Source organism: Mustela lutreola, chromosome 9, assembly GCF_030435805.1.
Source record: "Mustela lutreola isolate mMusLut2 chromosome 9, mMusLut2.pri, whole genome shotgun sequence".
Taxonomy (NCBI): Eukaryota; Metazoa; Chordata; class Mammalia; order Carnivora; family Mustelidae; genus Mustela; species Mustela lutreola.
In genome coordinates, this window is record NC_081298.1 from 7,430,495 (window position 1) to 7,453,322 (window position 22,828).

General features: G+C 40.8%; 1 protein-coding gene across 3 annotated transcripts in view; it reads right to left on the bottom strand.

Annotated features, from left to right (window-relative positions):
* The window catches only part of DOK5 (docking protein 5), a 353,468-nt gene that overhangs the window by 41,958 nt on the left and 288,682 nt on the right, over window positions 1-22,828 (bottom strand). For all 3 annotated transcript variants that reach the window (XM_059133197.1, XM_059133200.1, XM_059133199.1), the window contains 3 exons: window positions 11,710-11,824; window positions 11,505-11,624; window positions 8,338-8,527 (listed from right to left, as the gene is read on the bottom strand). In XM_059133197.1, the coding sequence (XP_058989180.1) occupies window positions 8,338-8,527; window positions 11,505-11,624; window positions 11,710-11,824 (425 nt within the window). The remainder of the gene's footprint in view (window positions 1-8,337; window positions 8,528-11,504; window positions 11,625-11,709; window positions 11,825-22,828) is intronic.

Genomic DNA, 22,828 nt, shown 5'->3' on the forward strand with positions numbered 1-22,828 from the left:
AGGCAAATAAATAAAATAAAAATACACCTACAATTTTTCTTAAAAATGATGGCCACACGACAGGATGTCCTGACGAGAGGTTTTTTCCCAAAGGTGATGGCAAAGTCATCCTTTCCTTTAGGGAATAAACATGTTAAAATCACAACAAGGGAAGGGACACAAGCCAGAAGGGACCTGGCTGGCTAAGCTTCTTATATATGATGTGGCCTTGCCTGTCTGAGTTCACACCCCCACACCTAGCACAGATCTCCTGAACGTGACTAAAAAGCTGACTCTGTACAGGAGAAAGGAGACTCTCTCTTCTCTTTCACACCTGCCTCCATTAAAGGAATATTTATGATGCGTGTGCATTATCTTTGTAATTAAAATTACTTTTGAGATAAACGCTGATGGGGAATAAAAGTCCATATAAATGGCACAACTATTGTTTGTATTTTCATGCAAAAGGAAAGAACTGCACTTTATTTATTTATTTATTTAATAATTTTAAAAATTATTTTATGTTAGTCAGCATACAGTGCATCATTAGTTTTGGGGTTTTTTTGTTTTATTTATTTATTTATTTATTTATTTTTTAAGGATTTTATTTATTTGACAGAGAGAGATCACAAGGAAGCAGAGAGGCAGGCAGAGAGAGCAGAGAGCCTGATGAGGAGCTCGATCCCAGGACCCCAAGATCATGACCTGAGCTGAAGGCAGAGGCATTAACCCACTGAGCCACCCAGGCGCCCCCACCTTTAGTTTTTGATGTAGTGTCCCATGATGCATTGTTTGCATATAACACCCAGGGCTCCATGCAATCCATGCCCTCCTGAATACCCACCACCAGGCTCACGCAGGCCCCTACCCCCTCCCTTCTAAAACCCTCAGTATGACTCCTGGAGTCCAGAGTTCCTCATGGTTCATCTCCTCCTCTGGTTCCCCCCCATGATGCTTCCCTTCCTTCTCCTAACGTCCTCCCTGCTATTCCTCATGTTCCATGTATAAGTGAAACCACAGGATAATTGTCTTTCTCTGTTTGACGTATTTCACTTAGCACGATCTCTCTCCTCCAGTCCCATCCATGCTGACGCAAAAGCTGGGTATTCGTCCTTTCTGATGGCTGAGTAATACTCCATTGTATATATGGACCACATCTTCTTTATCCATTCGTCTGTTGAAGGGCATCTCGGCTCCTTCCGCAGTGTAGCTATTGTGGACACTGTTGCTATGAACACTGGGGTGCATACGGCCCTTCTTTTCACTACATCTGTATGTTTGGGGTAAATACCCAGTAGTGCAATTGCTGGGTCATAGGGTAGCTCTATTTTTAACTTTTTGAAGAACCTCCACGCTGTCTTCCAAAGTGGCTGCACCAACTTGCATTCCCATCAACAGTGTAAGAGGGACCCCCTTTCTCCACATCCTTTTCAACATTTATTATTTCTTGTCTTATTAATTTTTGCCATTCTGACTGGGGTGAGGTGGTAACTCCGTGTGGTTTTGATCTGAATCTCTCTGATGGCTAATGATGATGAATATTGTTTCATGTGTCTGTTAGCCATTTGTGTGTCTTCTTTAAAGAATTGTCTGTTCATGTTTTCTGCCTATTTTTGACATGATTATTTGTTTTATGGATGTTGAGTTTGAGAAGTTCTTTACAGATCTTGGATACCAGCCCTTTATCTGTAGTGTCATTTACAAATACCTTCCCCCATTCCCTGGATTGTCTCTTTGTTTTGTTGACTGTTTCCCTTGTTATGCAGAAGTTTTTTATCTTGATGAAGTCTCAAAAGTTAATTTCGCTTTTGTTTCCCTTGTCTTTGGAGATGTGTTTTGAAAGTTGCTGTGGCCCATGTGGAAAAGGTTACTGCCTACTTTCTCCTCTAGGATTTTGATGGATTCCTGCCTCACATTGAAGTGGACTAAATCTAACCAAAGAAGTAAAGAATCTATAACCTAGAAACTACAAAACACTTATGAAGGAGATTGAAGAAGACACAGAAAGATGATAAAACATTCCATGCTCATGGATCAGAAGAATAAACATTGTTAAAATGTCTATGCTACCCACAGGAATCTATACTTTCAATGCCATCCTGATCAAAATACCAATGGCATTTTTCCAAAGTGCTGGAGCAAACAATCCTAAAATTTGTATGGAACCAGACAAGACTCCAAATATCCAAGGAAATGTTGAAAAAGAAAAAGCTGGCGGCATCACGTTGCCTGATTTCAAGCTATATTACAAAGCTGTGATCACCAAAACAGTATGGTACTGGTAAGAAAACCAGACACATAGGGGCGCCTGTGTGGCTCAGTGGGTTAAAGCCTCTGCCTTCGGCTCAGGTCATAATGCCAGGGTCCTGGGATCAAGTACCAAGTGATCTCTGTATGTCAAACAAATAAATAAAACCTTAAAAAACAAAAAAACAAAAACAGACACATAGATCAATGCAATAGTAGAGAGCCCAGATAAGAATTACACTTCTAAGCAAGCCCACGTGTGAGATTCAGTACATGTTTATGCCATTTTCTCTACCCAACATGGCAGGAAGAATGGGGTATAGTTTGTTTGTCGATTTGCTTTCGATCATTTAATAAGAATGGGTGTATGTTCCCTAAAATACACAGGAATGAGAGATTTATATTAGAAGAGCAATCCTGTAAACTCATCCATTACAGGGGGGAAACAATTTTCTTCCCCAATGAAAAGCTATTTCACCAATTACTTGTTTTCAGAGTGATATATACTAGACATGAATAATTTCTTTTCGGAGGCTATTCAGATGCCTTTAATAAAAAAATAAAAAAAAAAACCAAAAACCCAACCCAAAAAACTTGTCACAACTTTGTGCATTCCCTTTAAGAAAAGTAATTTGTACATGCAACGTCAATTTTTCACATATACTTGGCATACCTAAAAATTTCTCTTAAAATGATGTCAAAAGCACAATAGAGACTCTCTCTGGCTGGTAAAGAGAAGCACTCATGTGTGGTAATTATTCAGTACCTTCTGCCAAATGTCACCTGGGCTTCTTTCCCTCCTGCAGGTGCTAAACCCAGGGTATTAATTTAAATCACTCAGGAGGTAAGGCAGAGCCTGACACCGGAGCCTGCTAACTCAGCAGCCAGCTATGAAATTAACAGGGGTACTTACTGGACACCTGTCACCTTTCTTTAAACAATCACATTTCAAGAATGGTTCCAAAGGGACGTGTTGATGTAGTTAGAACCTTCTAACGTGGTTAAAAGTTAGATCTTCCCATCTTCACAGTTAGACCTTCCCATAAAAAAAAAAAAGAATCAGAGCCCCCCCCCTGCCAACCTGATGTGTTTCACTGAAGTTTCAGGGCTTCCAAGTGGAAAGAAACAAACAAAAGACCAGAAAAACCTCAAACAAAGTAAGCAGTAGGTCTCCTGGCCACCAAATAACCTCACCACTCTTTGTCTCCACGGGCAAGGAGTGGCAATTAATCAGGCAATTGCACCTTATTAAAAAGCTTATATTTCAACGCTGGATTTCTCAAGAAAAAAAACAGAGATATGATCTGATTTGCTTCTGTTGGGTGAAGAGAGGGAGAAACAACATCTAGAAGACTTTAAATGATCTATGATCACGATACTGCTGTCCACAAGCGACAAACAATCCTGACTCTGGAATGCTGAATGAGCAAACAGGAAGTTCCAGAAACTAAGAAAATAGCACATATCCAAATGGTTTTAGGGTGCTCTGGCGACATGAGAACACCTTCCTTCTCTTCCCTAGCTCCGCAGAAGTTCATGAAGAACTGGACTCACCTAGTGGACTATGACATTCAGCCTTCCTAGATACTATCAGGGTTTGGAAGTAAGAAGACCAGAGTGTGAGTCCTCAATCCACCATTTACTTGTCTAATGCCTCTGGACTAGTCATCCAGGTCTCCAAGTTTCCTTTTTTTTTTTTTTTTAATATTACCTACTTTCTATGAGCAGCAAATGGCTTCAAGGAGACAGTGCATGCGAAATACTCAGTATAGTGACCTTCATGTAATAACGGCTGTGTAAATATCAGGGATTATTTTCAATGGCTGGTATGCTTGCCGGGACAGAGTTTTTCAACTGGATAATTGGACCAGATTCCCATCTGTTGTGGGGGATTGTTCCGGGCAGCATATGCTAGCAGCATCTCTGGCCCCTCCATCCACTGGATGCCAATGGCATCCTTGTTCGATTGTAACAATACAAAAGGACTCCAGACATAGACAGATGTCCCCTGGGACAAACACATCCCAGGCTGAGAACCGCTGTTCTGTATTTCAGTGCCATTACGAGTGATATTGCTAATTACAGTCCAATAGCAGTTTTGCCCTCTTTGCTTTGGGGAGGTATTAAATGCTGTATTGGACACATTTTGTTAGATTTTCTTCCATTTTAAACCTTACATCCATCCTTCTTCTGATGGCATTGGTACCCTCTTCCTGCTTTGGGATAACCACCCCACTGTATTTGTACCCTGCTTGCTTTGTATAAAGTCCTCAGTGTAGTCCTTGACACCCTTGGGAATGTGAGGGTCCATATACGGTAGGAATTTCCTTTCTATCGGCTCAGGGCGTGAGAAGATCCCAAAGTTCTTGGAAGCCTCCAAGTGGAGCCAAAGCAAAGCCATCCTAGAAGAAACAGGACTGAGAGATGAAACCTACGGTCATTTAGCCTCTGATCAAGCCAAGCCTGATGCCATCCCTACCTCCTGGACCTTCAGGAATGTGAGCCAATGATCTTCTCTCCTGTTGTGTTGTGTTGGTTGACATAACTGTCTACTCCATGCCAGGCGTTCTGCTGGGTATTTGTGTAGCCCTTTTACAGGTGGCCAATGGAGCTCAGAGAGTGAAGTCATTCTCTCAAGGTCCACACCCAGTATGGGGTAGAGCTGCAATCTCTTCATTTCTTCCAGTTCCTGTCTAGTTTACTACACGTGTCCTGGTGTCAGTCTTGGTGGAGCAAAGTGGGGCCATTGAACAGGAGTAACATGGAGTCTCAACTCTAACAGAGGCTGACAGCTCGTCCAAAAAAGACCGGTTCAAACTTCTGGGGGAGATTCCTTGTGTTCTGGTGGGCAAAACTACAAAATCTTTGCAGATGCATGTTGGACCCATGAAAACTATTTGTGTAGAGAGACTTAAATTCTCTTCATTTATTGATAGGAGACAAGGAGAAAATCGTATTAGTTAATATGAAACGGCTTTGTTTTGAACACATCCAAAAATAGCCAAGGAAAAAATTATCTTCACTAATAAAGCAAGGTGATATGAAACCTTCATGCTTGGGGGAACACAAATGATCTTATTATCCTGAGCATCTTGATGGTAACTATAAAAATTCATCTTTATTTGAGTTTCAGGCAAAATATAAAATAGTCATATTACCTTGTGTTTAACACTGTCTGTACCCTGCAAACTCAAGTCCTACTCTCAAAGTAATCATAATAAAACATCAGAGACCCTACTGGGGTTAGAAGCCCAGCACCCTTCCCGATCACGTGCGCGCACCGCAGCTCTTACCCACAACAACCTCTCGAGGAAGTTATGACTTGGATAAACTTAAAAAGGAAGTTAAAACCTTTGTTCAAGGTCAATTTCTTTTTTTAATTTTTTAAATTTTCTTTAAAAAATATTTTATTTATTTATTTGACAGAGATCACAAGTAGGCAGAGAGGCAGGCAGAGAGAGGAGGAAGCAGGCTCCCTGCTGAGCAGAGAGCCCAATGTGGGGCTCGATCCCAGGACCCCAGGATCGTGACCCGAGCCAAAGGCAAAGGCTTTAACCCACTAAGGCACTCAGGCGCCCCCAAGGTCAATTCCTAATAAAGAACAGATGTCAGAAACTAGGGTCTCTCTGACTCCTGTCAGTGCTTCTTCCGCCCCACCGAGCTGTCAGAGAAATGAACAGAATCCTAAGAGCACATTCATGACACTTTCCCTTCTGAGAACTCGCCTTCTGGTTAGCACCAGCCCCACAAAGCATGACCACTGAAGAAGAAAAGGTTTCAAAAGTACGAGTGTTCTAAGTCTGTACAATATTTGAGAAACAACACTGTGGTGTGTGGGTGGTAGGTATTCTAGTCATCGAACAGCTGGAGAGCTTAGACAAAGTACCCTAAAGGTCAGACCATGAAGAGAACAAAGTCATAGAACAAAATGCTTTCATTTTCTGAGTCAGCAATTTATAGCTTTTGGTCAAAGGTCTTGGAATATTTTTGAAATTTATGTCTCCAACATATCCATAATTTCCATCCATTTCTTTTACCTGAGCTACCGCAGTATCTCCCCATATGTACCTCTGCCACTTCTGTCCCATGGTCCACAAAATATAAATATGGTGTAACACACACACACACACACACCTGCTTAGAAAATCTCTGTGGTTTCTTATCACACTTAGGAGAAAGATCAGTCTTTAAAATAATCTAGACCCTTAACAGGCTACTAGATTAATAAGAATAAACTAAACTTTTGCAAGAGATGAGTGGGGAGATGGAGAGGAGAAGGGAGTTGGGGGAAATTGGAAGGGGAGGTGAACCATTAGAGACTATAGACTGTGAAAAACAATCAGAGTTTTGAAGGGGCGGGGGGTGGGAGGTTGGGGGAACCAGGTGGTGGGTATTAGAGGGCATGGATTGCATGGAGCACTGGGTGTGGTGCAAAAACAATGAATACTGTTACGCTGAAAAGAAATAAAAAATTAAAAATATTAAAAAAATTTTTTAAAAACCTGAAAGATAATGTCAGAAAAAGTTTAATATTAATCATGAGACACTATAAAAGTTTACTAAGGTTTTAGTTTCCAGAAATTGTGATAGAAAGACATACTCTTCCTATTACTATTCCTATAAATCCAAGTAATAATTGGAAAATTTTAATGTTTGAATAAGGGCTACCCCAAATAGGCCCCACACATCCTGATCAAGGCAGAATTTCACTCTGCATCAATATGAAACACAAGTGGGAGATGCTATGAAGCATATAATCAACAGAAAAGTCTACTTCTATCATAAACCATTTTTCATACATAGATTTCACTGGTAGCGATTAATACATAAATAATTTCTGAGACCGAAACAGGGAAATATACCCGCTTTCCCAAACAAATTCTGATCTTTCTACAGAAATGTTCCCACAAGGATAATAAACAAGTAATTCTGACAGAACATTGCTCTGAAAATTACAATTTTATTTTCTAATGTAAGGACCTTTGCCATCTCTGGGAGATTCACAGACTCATTTATAGCATTTCAATTTCCAGGTACTTAAAAATAAAACAATGGGAAAGAGCTGTTTGGGGAAAAAAGAGCTTAAAAACTTTCAAGGAGAGCTGTAGGAGAATCAAAGGCATCATTATTTCTGAAAAGCAAAGCTTAGATAATTGGGCTTTGCTTATCAGGGAATGAGCAGACTAAGTTGAGTAGAGCATGATTGTCCTATTGTCACACAAAGGGTTTGGGGTGTGTGGAACTTCTGTTTTTACCCTCCTTAGATCAAGTATTGTATTCTTGTTGGGAAGAACCATTCGCTTTTACCAACACACACAAGATTTTTCAAAATCACAAGCTGACTGCTTTCAGCTTGAATATGAATGTCAGGCCATGTTACAGAAGCACCTATATTTCTTAAAATTTAGTCATTTAAAATTCTAAAATATAAAATTAATCTGTGATGTTTATTAAAAAAAAAAAAAAGCCCAAATTCTGAGGGAGGAACTGTGCGTGAGGAGAAGAGTGAGATCCTGCTTAAATGAATCTCCTTCTAGCTAATGATCAACCCAAAGATTATCAGCACCCTCTTCTCTTTCCAAAATTGACTTCTGAAATTAAAAAGGGAAAGTCCTAGAAGGGCTTACTGGGTCTTGATCACAATAAGCCAGTTCTAGAATCAACCTCTTAGTGTTAGGGTTCTTCATAACACCACGGAAGGAAGTCAGTCAATGGCGCCTTCAGAAATGAACGGCCCCTCCCACTGATCATCTACCACAGTGAGCCAAGGAGAAAACATAAACAGAATAACAATATGGATGTTTTCCAAAACCCAAGTAGCTGGCGTGGGTCCAGTATGACCCAGTAAATGGTACCTTTTCAGCCTCTTTACCTAATGCAACTTCAGTTGGTGATATGGAATCAAACCATGCCATGAAAATTCATGAAGCATTCATGAAGCATTAGAACCCTCAGGGGAAATAAAGCCATCCTGCATAGAGGACTCCTTTAGAACATGCGGAGCCCTATAGGATCATAGTTCGACACGGCTGCAGAAACACACAGCAGGGTGGACGTGACACGTAGCCCCAGGGAGAGGGAAAAAGGCAGAAGAACAGTCATGAAACTCACCTCCCTGCCTCAAAAGTGAACCAAGCAGCATCTCGCCCGTACCGCCGCAGGGCACTTAGCGGCCAAGAGATGAGTTTGACTCTGGGATTCTGGACGTCCCAAAGACAGATGTGCTCATATGTAATCTGCAAGGCACATTCGCCATGTACATCTAAGTTAGGGGATGGCATCAAATACACATTGAATCTCTCTGGGAGAAAAACAGAAGGTTAGTTCTAAAATCCCGGGAATAAAACATCAAAGACATTGTAGGAACAAAGAGGCATTTCAAAATCATTCTAGCTTATACTCTAGGTTTAGGTTGAACATTCAGGAAGATAAGCTTTCTCATAAATTCACAGTCCCTGAAAATGGATTTTTAAATGGAGACCATGTTAAGTAACATAATAATGACATGGTCTGGCTGTCCACATATACTAAACACTATTTACATGAGCGAAGACCATTTTTAGAATTTTTGCATTTGCATAATAAAAAATATGTATGCCAATAAAAGACTAGAGCAATGAAACCATTAAAAACAATTTTTTTTCCTGCCAAGTACATATTAATTACACCCACATTTTTGTGTTCACAAAAGATGCAGGTGCAAAATAATTGTCACATGATTTAATGATATTGAAGTTATATTGATCAACTCATAATTTTCATAACTAAATGAATAAAACTACACCCCAAGTTATTTAAATAGAACTCCATGCTGATACCATGCATTTAACTGACCACCGGTTTGGGGAAAATCCAATGGATGTACTTAAAATAGTTTTAACAAGAACTCTCCTTAGCCAATTACAAATATCCATTTGCTCATGTGGACGACTGTTAAAATTTAACCAAGACCATTCTCAGTAAACGACTGGGCTTATTACTACAACCAAATTTTCATCCCCACAGGTTCAGTCATGGTATTTCTGTTATATTTCTAGAAAATTCATTAATTAAGGAAATTATGAGTCAAAACCTGTAAGCGAAACATGAGCAAAAATATTACTACAGCCAACACATTTTCACCTATCCATCATTACGGTAGATTGCCTATTATCTGATAAAATAGTGTGGCACTGATCTTATTAGTGGTATTCTAAATTAATTGTTTTATAATAAGGAAGTCATTAGAATTCTTGTCGATTTTACTCAGTTTAGTAAATGGGAGTATCATGACTACATGATTTCATGGATCTCTTTTTCCAATTTTCTAAAGTTATTTCCGACTCCCGATAACTAATTGTTTGCTGCTTTCTGGCAACTATTATTTTAAAAGTATGTTCTAACGCAGTAAAATCTCGCCCAGGGAAATTCCAGAACAAGTCAGAAAGACTGTCATCTTTAAGTAAAAAGTAAGAGAGACCATGATCAACTCACTCACTCAGAAGTTCTTCTGAAACTCTACCTCACTCAAGAATAACAACAGTGACAGTCGTAAGAGTGCCTGTGATGGTTACAATTACTTGAAGTCACAAAAATTAATATCGTAAAGTGCCTTCAAGGACTTAGTTGAGTTTTGTAATGATCCCCCCCCTAGTTATGGGCCAGGGATATTCCTATTCCTGTTTGACGGAAGAGGAAACTGAGGCACAGTTGGTACAGTAAAGGGAATGCCTAGGCACAGCCTGTTCTTGGATTCCATTTGCCACACTATTGGGATACAGCTTCATATATATAAATCTGTAAAAAATGGGTGCCGATCTGAGCCCTGTAGATTTTTTTAAAAAATCAAAACCTATCAAATTTTCCCACGTCTGGCTTCATAGGCATCTGTCCGTGAGGCAACACAGGTGCGTCCTCTCAGCCAGGAGCCCCCTGATTCAGGGAGGTACACGACGAAGGGCCCAGGGCTTGGTTGTATGACCTTGGGAAATGGCTCGGCTTCCCTACAGCTCAGCTTCTTCCCAGTCTACAAAGAGACTTTTCTGAATTAGCCAAGCACTTGTAAGTCTCAGTCAATAACATTTCCCTGGAGAGGGATTACGGCACATACGGGGCATCCAAAATAGTCCCAGCGGTCAACGTGTCATGAAGACAGAGCTCCAAGTGACAGCAAGGGCGTTTTTTTACTGAGAGCTGGAGTGTGTGCCCACGGGAAGGGTCAGTACAATTCCACCTCTGCCACGTTCATCATCAACCCTGGGGGCTCGTGGCCTTTTCTGGTGTGTTCCATCCTCACAGATCAAATCACTAGGCTACCACAGAGCAGGACTCCAGGACCCAATCTACCCTACCGTAAGGTTTGGTTATTTGCAAACAAATACTCTCTCGCTTCCAGGTTAATACTGTAAACCAATACTGAGTTTTGGCGAAATGTTCATGGGTATTTTGATCATTATTACCTAAAATGACTTTGTCCCAGGTTGAGTGCTGAGCTCAAGGATTTGGGCTCATGTGTTTCAATTAAAAAAAAAAAAGAAACGGAAACAAAAACACGGACTTAGGTGGATTTTAAACCTGAGAAAATAGTCATGAAGTTTGGATTCTATTAAAAACATCTGGGGCGCCTGGGTGGCTCAGTGGGTTAAAGCCTCTGCCTTTGGCTCGGGTCATGATCCCAGGGTCCTGGGATAGAGCCCCGCATCGGGCTCTATGCTCAGCAGGGAACCTACTTCTCTCTCTCTCTCTGCCTGCCTCTCTGCCTACTTGTGATCTCTATCAAATAAATAAAAATCTTAAAAAAAAAAATCAGAAAGCTTTCAGTGAGATATTTTCAGTGAAAAACTTAAGACCAAAACCAAAAACAAAACCCCTCATGATGTGGTAAAAATCAGTATTTTAGGACTAGAGGTGCAGGAGTGCTTCAGACACGAGCTGATGGGATCCGACAGGAGCGTCAGTCTCCTCATCTGCAAAATGAGGGGAGGAACAGCGGCTGCTTCACGGAGCTGCCGGGAAAATCCGATGACCTGATTCATCGGCCACAGACACTGGCACGTGGCAGGTTCCCCCAGGCTCCTAGCCGGTGGCATTCATACAGTTACGTCCATATTTGTGCATTGAACACACATTAAGAAAAGAAAGACACTGAAATAGTAATACAGGATCTGGGTCAGCTAAAGGCTTCCTTTTACTCCTTCATACACTGCCTACATCTTCAAAAATGTCACTCAACGAAGACATCTTGTGGTGAGACAAAAACAGCGTTCAAGAGAGCGAAGGAGAGAATTTTCTTTACATACCACTCTGTTCTCTCTCAACCCCAGTAGCCAGCAAGTCAGGCTCTCCGAGGCTGATGTCATTGATCCGCGTGCCCACACACTCCATCTGGAGGACTTTGCACCATTCATCGGCCTCCAGATCTGTGGAAACGTCCACAAGATTAACAAGCGTGCCCAGTGCCTGCTTAAAAGCGAAGAGCAAAAGCCCTCCCTGCCTCGGACGAACCTGATTCACAAGCGAAGGTCTTGGAGGTATCATCATTGAAATAAATCCCTATGGCGTGTTTCTTGGTGCTCTTGGGCAACCGAGCTACGTTCTTCACGTTGTTGAGCTCTGTAACCTGAAAAATGAACAAGTGCAGATCTGATCACACTCCCTGAAGGAACACGCCCAGTCACCACCACCACACTACAGGGAGGCATAGTGAGCAGAAGGCACAGTTCGCATGAACACCACTTGACTGCAAAGTGCATTTCTGAGAGCTGTGAATTATGTTTGTTTTATCCTTCATACACAGCAAGGAAGGTTAGCGAATGACCTTCCTTTTTAAGTCTTCTAAAGCATATTAAATAGCATGGGCTCAAAACTTCATAGAGATAGAAAGCTCATTTTAGTGTTTTTATGTCCCCGAAGATTCTCCCTAATGAATAGTTCTCGGAACTATACCCCCATCTCCGTGGAAAGCCTTTCAAATACTCCAACCCTTTGGGGCACTCCCCGTGAAGGTAACTTATACCCGTCCACCCCAGGGGAGGAAGGGAATGGTGGCCCAATTCATAACTGAGTCTTGTCACTCTTCGATAATCAGGAATGGAATGTCAGTAGTCCCCAAAATGCCCCTCTACTTGGGGTTCAAGTCCTATATTCCAAGACAGATGGTGGTTTTGTTCCATGCTTACTCTGAGCTCCTCAGCAGTTCACAAGGCCTCTGTTAGAGTCTGCATGCTACCCTGCAAAGTATCACCTTTTTCTTATCAATAGGGAAAGCCTTCCCCATCACACATGCTCTCCTTCCTTCCTCTCTCCCACAGGCTCTTGGTCCCTGTTACAAACTTTCATGATGTTAACACTTTTATAAACCAACCCCCTCCCACCAAGGGTATTGGCTTATTGTGTTTCCAAAATCGCTGTCCCTCCTTCAGTTACATCCAGATTCCCGGCTGTGTTCAAGGGCTGTGATGACCGGCTGCCTTAGAGAAGGCGTGGGTGGCCTCAGGGTACTTACAAGATAAATAATGCACGTTAACAAGTTTGACCTCCCCTTATTTGTGTTATAGAAAAGAAGATATCACCCATCGGTCTTTGGCTTCAGTATTATCTCTCATCTTATTCTACATATAAGGAATGCTTGTCTCAAGAAGTTGGGGCGGGGAAAAGCCAATATTCTCCACACATGAAATAACTTGATTATTTCATTCCCCTACTTCCTAACCTCCACTGGCTCTCTTTATAGTATAAATGCAAATCTCTTGGCATAAAATATCTTAACAGTTGCTACTGACCAAATGTTTGTGGCTCCCAAAACTCACATGTTGAAATCCTACCCCTCAAGGAGACAGTATTAAGAGATGGGACATTTGGACCATGAATGGTCTAGAGGGTGGAACCCTACTGAACAGGATTAGTGTCCTTATAAAAGAGACCCCAGAGAGATCCCTCTTGCCTTCACCATGTGAAGACACAGCAAAACGATAACTTCCATGAACCAGAAAGCAAGTTCTCACCAGACATCAAATCTGCCAGTGCCTTGAACTTGGACTTCCCAGACTCTAGAACTGTGAGAATTACATTGCTGTGGTTTAATGGTATATGGTATTTTTTATGGCAGCCCAAATGGACTAAGACATCAGTGTTCCCCCAAAGCTAGCTACAGCACTACCTACTTCAGTAGGTAGCTTTAGCAGCTCAACACCACTGACTTTATTCTCCAGCTACTCCAAATCCCTCAGAGTTTACCAGATACAACTATTGATTTTTTGAAGATTTTATTTATGTATTTATTTATTTTAGAGACAGGGAGACTGTGAGCAGGGGAAGGGGCAGAGGGAGAGAAAGAATTTTGAGCAACTCTGCGCTAAGCGTGGAGCCTGACATGGGGCTCCATCTCACGATCCTGAGATCATGACCTGAACTGAAATCAAGAGCCAGAAACTTAACTGACTGAGCCACCCAGGTGTCCTGCAACTGTTTATTTGTTGTCTATGTATTTTTGTGCCAATACCCCAAAACAAGCACTAATAGCCTCAACTACTTACTGGTGTCTTCACTTCCATGTAACCTCATAATTCACTATAAACACAGCATCGAGATGATCTTTTCAAACATAAGTCCGATACCAATATTTCTGTGCATAAAACAAAGCTTGGTGACTTCTCATTGCCCTGGGACAAGAAGCCAAGCCCTAGGGTAACCATCAAGGCCCTCTGTGGTCTTCCCGGCAGCTACCTTACCAGCCTCCTCCCTTAAACCTTCTGGATGAGTCATAAGTTCCAGCCACACTGGCTTTTGTTCAGGCCTCAGCAGGCACCACCATTCTCCTGGCACAGAGTCTTCCTTACGCTCTCCTTCACTTGTGCCCACCTTAGCGGTCTTAGCTCAAATCTCATTTACCCACAGAGCCCTACTGGATGCTTCCTATCCCTCCATCTAATCAGAGTCTCCAAGCTCTATCTTCCAATGACTTCTTTGCCCTCAAGGTCCTCTGACAGCCACATGGGCTATGGTTTTGTGCCTGTCTTGCCTCTAGAATGAAAATTCCCTAAGTTTTTGCTCACCACTGTGTCCCTGAATCTAACACGGAGCTTGCCACATAGCGAGAACTCAATGAATATATGTGGATTGATGAACCAAAGACCAAACACACCCACAAACTTACTTGCATAGAGCCTCTCCAAGGTGAATGCCTCTTTCTCCAGGGAGATTTCACTTTTCTTTCAAGGCCCACTTCCTTGGGGAAACTTGCCCTGACCTCAGTGGGAATTACTCATTGCCTTCTCTCCGCTCCCATGTATGCTGTACGAAGCTTTGTTCTGTTATCTGTTATCGTAATTAATCCATCGATCTCTCCAACACCCACCTAGACGTGAGTCACCTATCAATGGCTTACTGATGGGCTGAATCAATGATAATCATCTGAGAGTCAACATTAATCGAGCCTGCACCATTTATCACACTGTGCTTAGACCAGTCTTACATGATGTGTCTCATTCGAACTTCATAAACATTGTGCAAGATAGATAATATTGTCAGTTATTTTCAGCTGAAGAAGCTATAGATGAGAAAGGTCAAGGTCATGAGCTCAAGATCACAGCCAAAAAAATGGCAGAACCAAGCTCTGAATGATGCAACCTCACCCTAATAGCTGTGTTCTTCACCATATGAAATACTAAAGACTGACCCTAAATACTTTCAGCCCAAAGAATCTTTAGCCAGGGAGGTCATCTCATATTTGAGGACTTCTTTCTTTTCGCTGGTGTGGGGTGGAGGGGAGGGGTGCGGGTGAAGCAGTGCGTGAGTGCCCCAGCCTTTATTCTGAACCCTCTACTGAGACATTATATAAAAGCAGTCCACCCTAACCTGAGGCACAGCGATGATTTTGAAATATGTCATTTCATTACACATCCATTAAAGGTAAAGAGGAAGGAATGTCACCCAAAAGGGTCAGAAAATGTAGGAAGAATTGCATGAGTCAGAACACAATTACCCATTTGGGAAATTGGTTTAGATTATAAGCAACCCAACACCCCCGGCTCGGGGGAGGTGAGTGTTCACAGAGCAGGCAGGATTATGTCTGTTGTGTCAAAGGACTAGGAGGGTCTAACAGGCAACAGTTCAGAATCACATCTCAATGAGCGCGTGCTTCACACACCCCCCACCACCACCCACATACCCTCTTTACTTTCAAAAGAATTGCAGTCTGCACTAGTCCATTAACAGAGCCTTCCTCAAAATACACGCTAGAGTGAAAATTATAAGAACATGTACAGGTATATTTACAAGTCACTTTAAAAGCTATATAAGACGTCAAAGCAGAATGTATTTTTTTTAATATTCCTTTTTTTAAAAAAAGACTTTATTTATGTGTCAGAGAGAGAGAGAGCGCGCGCACAAGCAGGGGGAGCAGCAGGCAGTGGGAGCAGCAGGCAGGGGGAGAAGCAGGCTCCCGGCTGAGCAAGGAGCCTGGTGCGGGACTCAATCCCAGGACCCTGAGATCATAACCGGAGACGAAGGCAGATGCTTAACCAACTGAGCCACCCAGGCCCCCCTTTAATATTCTTTTTACAAAGACATAATTTGCCCCTAAAGAATCACTTTTGAAGCAAACATAGATTTTGATAAGGTCTCAGGTTTTTGTATAACATGAATGCTATTTTTATTTTTTTATTTTAAAAAATTTTGTTTATTTCTTTGACAGAGAGAGATCACAAGTAGGCAGAGAGGCAGGCAGAGAGAGAGAGAGGGGGAAGCAGGCTCCCTGTTGAGCAGAGAGCCCGATGTGGGGCTTGATCCCAGGACTCTGGGATCATGACCTGAGCCAAAAGCAGAGGCTTATAACCCACTGAGCCACTCAGGCGCCCCCGAATGTTATTTTTAAATGGGGGCTAATGAGCATATCTGATTATCAAAAGTGACTGCGTTGGACCCTCAATGTGACCTCAAAGAAGACGGGCATTCAGGACCAAGGAGAGGCAATACCTTCAGGTCTCCTTCAGTTTGAATTTCTTGTCTTTTCCTTATGTCTCAGATCAGAAGTTATTTCTTACCAAGTTCAAAACATTTTAGGAAAAGTCCCTCCTGAGACTCTGTAGTCAGAAGTTTTATTTTTCTTTTTATTTTCTTTTCTCTTGTAAGAGAAAAGACACACCCTAAACTCTATATGAATTATGTCATTTTTGTGTAGAGTTTCACAAATAAGAGGCAAAAATTTCTTCAAGGTATAACAGCATCAAGGAGGGAGTGCTTTAGACACAGCTGGAGGAGAACCACATTGCCTCTTCAAGAATCTTCTTGGAACCCATTCATTCATCAAATTTTGAAAACTCATTGTATCTTAATATTTATTTATTTATTGTTTATTCTTATTTAAAGGGAGGAAATAAGCAAAGAACCATTTCACCAGGCAGGGATAGGGAAGTGCTATAAGGACAAGCAAAGATTTGCAAAAGGATTTCGCGTGGGCTCCGACAGGAGAAGTCTCCTATTTTACGAAAGGGGATAAGGATGTCCTTCCAGAGAAGGGAGCATTTGAGCAGAGACCCAAAGGATCTGAAAAACTGCGTGACTGGGCTAGCCACTCCAGGCAGAAGTAACAGAAAGTGCAAAGATTCTGAGGAAGAATACTTCGTTTGGCAAGGACGAAGTATCTTATATGTTAGAACATTTGTCCTCCTACCCTTGACATGTGCACTCAAGGATAAGCCTTCTCTGCAGTACCCCTCCCCCCCGCATCCCCCCCGCCCACCTTCCCCATAAGGCTGTGCAGCTCATGCAAAGTCAGTGGACCTAAGGAGATCAATATTCCAAAGCTTTTCCATTCCTCCCCCTTTTAATCTGGCCAACATTTGCTTTCCTAAGCTCATTGAGGCATCTTTATGATGATGATCTCAAATTCTTTTTCAGGCAATTCATATACTTCCATTTCTTTAGGGTCATTTTCTAAAGATTGTTACTTTGCACTATGTTTCCTGTTTCTTCGTGTCCTTTGTAAGTTTAGATTGGGATCCACATGTTTGAAAAAAAACAGTCTCTCAGACTTTTTGGACTGGTTTTGTACACAGAAAGATCCAGTCTTGAACTGGAGAATAGCTGAATTGAAAAGTCACTAGCAGGGTTCAGAACAGATCTGATCGAACGGAAGAAAGAACCAGAAAACTTGAAGACAAGTCCTTTGAAATTATCCAGTCAGAGGAAAACAATGCATGAATAAGAGAATTGCATGTTTGGGATGAGAATGTTATCTTAGTACTCGGCTACCTGGAATTAGGCCCTGTACATCTGAACAAAGCAAGGGCTTAATCCATTACTGGGATTTATGTATTCCTTTGAAGTCACACTCACTGTTACAGCATCACAAGCTAAATCCTTACAGCACACTTTACTTCAACTGAAGCCAAACTGTAATTTAAAATATAAAATGTTAAAACATCATATTCAAAACAGAAATAGTTTCAAAAAAAACCACCATGGTAGACATAGTTTATTCCAATTTCCTGTTTGTTTGTTTTTTTTAAAGACTATTTATTTGTTCATGAGAGACAGGGAGAGAGAGAGGCAGAGGAAGAAGCAGGCCTCTCACGGAGCAGGGATCCTGACTCAGAACTTGATCCCAGGACCCTGGGAGCATGACCTGAGCTGAAGGCAGACGCTTAACCATCTGAGCCTCCCAGGCACACGTTTATTTTCATTTCTATTAAAAAATAATGTTTATACATGCATGCTTGCATACATACATATCCTTGTATGTATATTAGTGAGGAGGATGAAGGATCTGGGTTGATTTCTATTGTTTGTCTCTTTGTATTATTGTTTTTTTAATTATATGCATCCAGATTGGAAAGGAAGAAGTAAAATTATCTCTATTTGCAGATGACATAAGCTTACATGTAGAAAATCCTAAAGATTTGTCTCTCTCTCTTGCTCTCTCTCTCTCACGTACATACACACCTGTTAGAAATAACAAATGAATTCAGTAGAGTAGCAGGATATAAAATGAACACACAAGAATTAATCGTGTTTCTAGATACTGAACAATCTCAAAAGGAAATTAAGAAAATGATCCCATTTACAATAATGTTAAAAAGAATAAACTACTTAGGAATAAATGTAACTAAGGAAGAAAAAAATTATGCACTGAAAAATACGAAACAATGCTGAAAAAAGTTAAATAAGGTATAAATAAGTGAGAAGACATCCCAAGTTCATGCAGTGAAAGACTTAATATGGTTATATTTGGGGCGCCTGCCTGAGTGGCTCAGTCAGTTAAGCGTCTGACTCTTGATTTCAGCTCAGGTCATGCGATCAAGCCCAGGGTCAGGTTCCCCGCTTGGCAAGGAGTCTGCTTGAGACTTTTCTCTCTCCCTCTCCCTCTCCTTCTGCTCCTCCAAGCCCTGTGGTCATACACACATTCTCTCTCTAAAATAAATTTTAAAATCTTAAAAAAATAAGTAAATAAGATAAAATTTCCATACTACTTAATGTTACCTACAGATTCAATGCAATCTCTTTCAAAATCCTGCTGCATTATTTGCAGGTATAAAAAGGACCCTGAATACGTGGTCAAATGATCTTGAGAAAGAATGAAACTGAAGGCTTCACACTTCCTGAACTTCAAAACATATTACAAAGCTAGAGTAACCAAAACAGGATGGAACCAGCACAAAGACAGACATACAGACTGACGGAAAAAAATAAGGAGCTCAGCTGCTGCATCTATGCCAGGAACCCACAACGGGGAAAGGAGATTTTCTTCAACAAACGGAGTTGGGAAACTGGGTATCCACAGGTGAATGCATGCGGTTGGGTCATCATCTTATATAAAAATCAACTCAAAATTGATTAAATACTTAAATGGCTGTCTTCAGAGTATAAACTCCTAAAGAAGACATAGAAGAAAAAAAATGTAACACTGGCCTTGGCAATGATTTACCAGATATGGCACAAAAGCACAAGCAATAACATTGAAAATTTAACAAATGGGACAAAACAACAACAACAACAACAACTTCTGTGCAGCAAAGGAAACAATCAACAGAATGAATAGCAACCTAAGGAATGGGTGAAAATATGTGCAAACCACATATCTGATAAGGGCTTAATACCCTTACAACTCAATCGCTAAAAAGCAACCCAATTTAAAAAAAATGAGCAAAAGACCTGAACAGACATTTTCCCGAAGACCTAGAAATTACCAACAGGTATATAAAAAGTTGCTAAACATCACTAATCCTCAGGGCAATGCAAATCAAAACCACAATGAGATATCACCTCTCCCATGTGAGGATGGCCATAATTTTAAAGAAAAACAAAACGAAACAAAAACCAAAAAAACAGAAGGGAAATTGGAAGCTTTGTGAATTGTTGGTGGGAATGTAAATTGGTGTATCCACTATGGAAAACAGGATTGAGGTTCCTCGAAAAATTAAAAATACAACTACCACGTGATCAAGCAATCTCACTTCTGAGTATACCATATATATAAATATATATAAAAACAGGATCTCAAAAAGATATGTGCATGCCCATGTCCATAGCAGCATTTCTCACAACAGCCAAGACATGGAGACAACCTAAATGGCCATGGATAAATAAATTAAGAAATATGGTATATGCATACTATAGAATATTACTCAGCCTTAAAAAAGAAGGAAATTTTATCATTTGTGACAACATGGATGAACCTGGAGGACATCATGCTACATGAAATAAGCTGGTCAGAGAGGCACAAATACTACATGATTCCACTCATACAAGGTATTCACAGTAGGGAAAATCAGAAGCAGGAATTTGAATGGTGCTTGCCAGGGGATGGAGAGAGGGGAAAACCAGAAGTAGCTGTTCAATAGGCATAGGGTTTCAATCATAAAAGGTGAAAAAGTTCTAGAGATCTGCTGTACAACAGTGGGCACATAGTTAACAATACCGTATTGTATACTTAGAAAGTTATTCAGAGGGTAGATTTTACGCTTTGTGTTTTTTACCACATTAAAAAAAAATTTCTGTAGCAAATAGTAGTTAGAACTTAGGAACATTATATTCTTTCCATTGCATTTCTTTTTATTTTTTTTAATTTTTTTTTTTTAAGATTTTATTATTTATTTGACAGAGAGAGATCACAAATAGGCAGAGAGGCAGGCAGAGAGAGGGAGAGGAGGAAGCAGGCTCCCTGCTGAGCAGAGAGCCCGACGCGGGACTCGATCCCAGGACCCTGAGATCATGACCTGAGCCGAAGGCAGCTGCTTAACCCACTGAGCCACCCAGGCGCCCCCATTGCATTTCTTTTTACATGCTAATTCCTGTTGATGGCCAGAGATCCTGGTCTTCTGCTGAGGGTAGTAAGAATTTATTCCAATAGAGAAGTGAGCTCACGGAAAGCAAAAGATTAAGTAAACATGAATAGAGGTGTTACGGTGACAACAAGAATTAATGAATAAATGACAAATGACTGAAAATTAGGAAAAATACCGTAAACCTACTACTATTGATCTAATCCTAGATGAAACTGAGTTTCATTTCATCTCATTTTCTATTGAGTCAACAGTGCAGGGGACTCAATGGACCTAAAGGTCCTAGAGGCACCCAGAAAGGCTCCCACTGACTTGAAGAAGCATGACAACAGACTGTGACAGAAACTTGGTAAAGGCTTGGTTCCCACTTGAAATCCCAAAGGTCACCCTTCTGAAAAGCATCACTTGTTTTCCTTTTTCCTTTTTTGCTCATATCATGGTTGCATTTCCTGCGTGAGAAAGACAATAAAGTATTTCGAGCCTCCTGACCAATATCTGAAATATCTCTGAGAAACAGGATTTAAAGGACAAAAGAACTATTCCAAAGAGAGGTCTAAAGGCAGGTCCAGACACTTTTTCATCTCTAAGAGAAGAGTCTGGAAAGCAGAAAAGAAGTTGAATTTTGTGGTTAAAAATGGTATATAAATAGACTTGAAATATTTTTTACCTATTCTTTTATATACTCTGCATGCTAAAACAATAGCAGATCCCAAGTTAGGCAATTAAAATAACCTCTGTTTATTTGGGGGGCTGTTACCAGTCTGCTTACCTTTTCAAATTAAACTGTGATCTCTCAGTTTCAGCCTCACTTTTCATTTACTAGAATATATTTAAGCTTACTGGCTCAAGAGATTTTTCTCTTGAAACGAAGCTAAAAAACAGGTAGCTATCAAAAAAGTCTGGAAATATCTACATAGCTTACTGAAAATGTCAATATTAGGACGTTTGAAATGCTTGATTTTTCTCTAGAAACTGTATGTTTTATTTTCAAGAGCCCCGCTTAGCGTCAGGCTTAATCTGATTTTGCACATCCTGGGGCCATTTCTTTCTGAGAGAAATTATCATGGAGCAATTAAAAATTCACAGAAGACAGTGGCTCCTTAAAAATTCTGCTGGTAAAAGATAACACTAAATAGGGAGTTCTCTGATGCGTAAAGTGTGCTTCTAAGTATGGAGGTTGGAACAGATCAGACAATGATAAGACTTGGCAAAATAATTCTGTCTGTAGGATCTGGAGGAATTTAAAATAAAACCAAAGGTAAAATCTGCCCCTTGTAGTAATCTCCATTTTCTACCATTTATGGAGTTATTTGTTCATAAGCACCCATTCTTCCCCAGTCCTTCTGACTCTTTGCTAATGAGTTTGGACTTGGCCACGCAACTGGCTTTGGCTAACAGAACATGACCTGATAGGCCATGTCCAAGAAGATGTTCTAAATGCATGCATAATTAGATCAGTTCTACCCTCCTTAAGCTTCAACCTTCCACTATGAGCATAATGTTCCCCACCTTCCTGGATCTCTGAATGTACAGAGAGATGGATCTCACTTGTCTGTACATTCAGACAGATGGATGGATCTCAACTGAGTGAAATTAATCCAGCTGTGCTCAGTCCACCCACAGCCAACCCAGACCCCTCCTGTAACAAGGGCAGGAGATAAAGACGCACAGCTATAGGCTACTAAAATTTTGGAATGGTTGCCACAGCAGAAGTTATTTAACAGACCCTCTGTTCGATTTTCTTTTGGCCAGGAATTTTCATAGAGATTTCCTCTCAAATCTCGCTGTACAATAATGTTGGTTTTTGAAGAAAGAAGACCAGATTGCCTAGTCCAATACATAATGATCAATTGGTTATCAGTTTTACTTAGTAGTCAAATCAGTTGTTTTTTTTTTTTTTTTTTTAATTTTTCAGAAGAAGTCTTGCAGTGTCCCGAAGTAAAAATAAAGTCTTTGTTAAATTAAAAGAAGACAATCTGAACTACACTCATCTTTCCTACTTGGATCTTAAAGTATTGAAGAAAACTCAGCTTTTCAAAAACCACTTGCTTGCTGTGGGTACATAGGCTACCACGCTTTATAACTTGGGCTACTGCTCACGGCAATTCTGCTCGAGACACCCAGAGTAGGAATTTACGTACCGGTCCTGTGGATTGGACACACACGGTAAAGGAACAAAATCTTGAGAAGACAGCCCAGCACATCTTTATGTGCCTACACACCTGTGTAACCACGACACATCACCACTATTTTCTGTCACTATCACCACTTTGTCACTATTACCACTTCCTGGGTCAGAGCTGCTCACAAAAAAGAGCACGACTTTGACCTCTATCATGGGT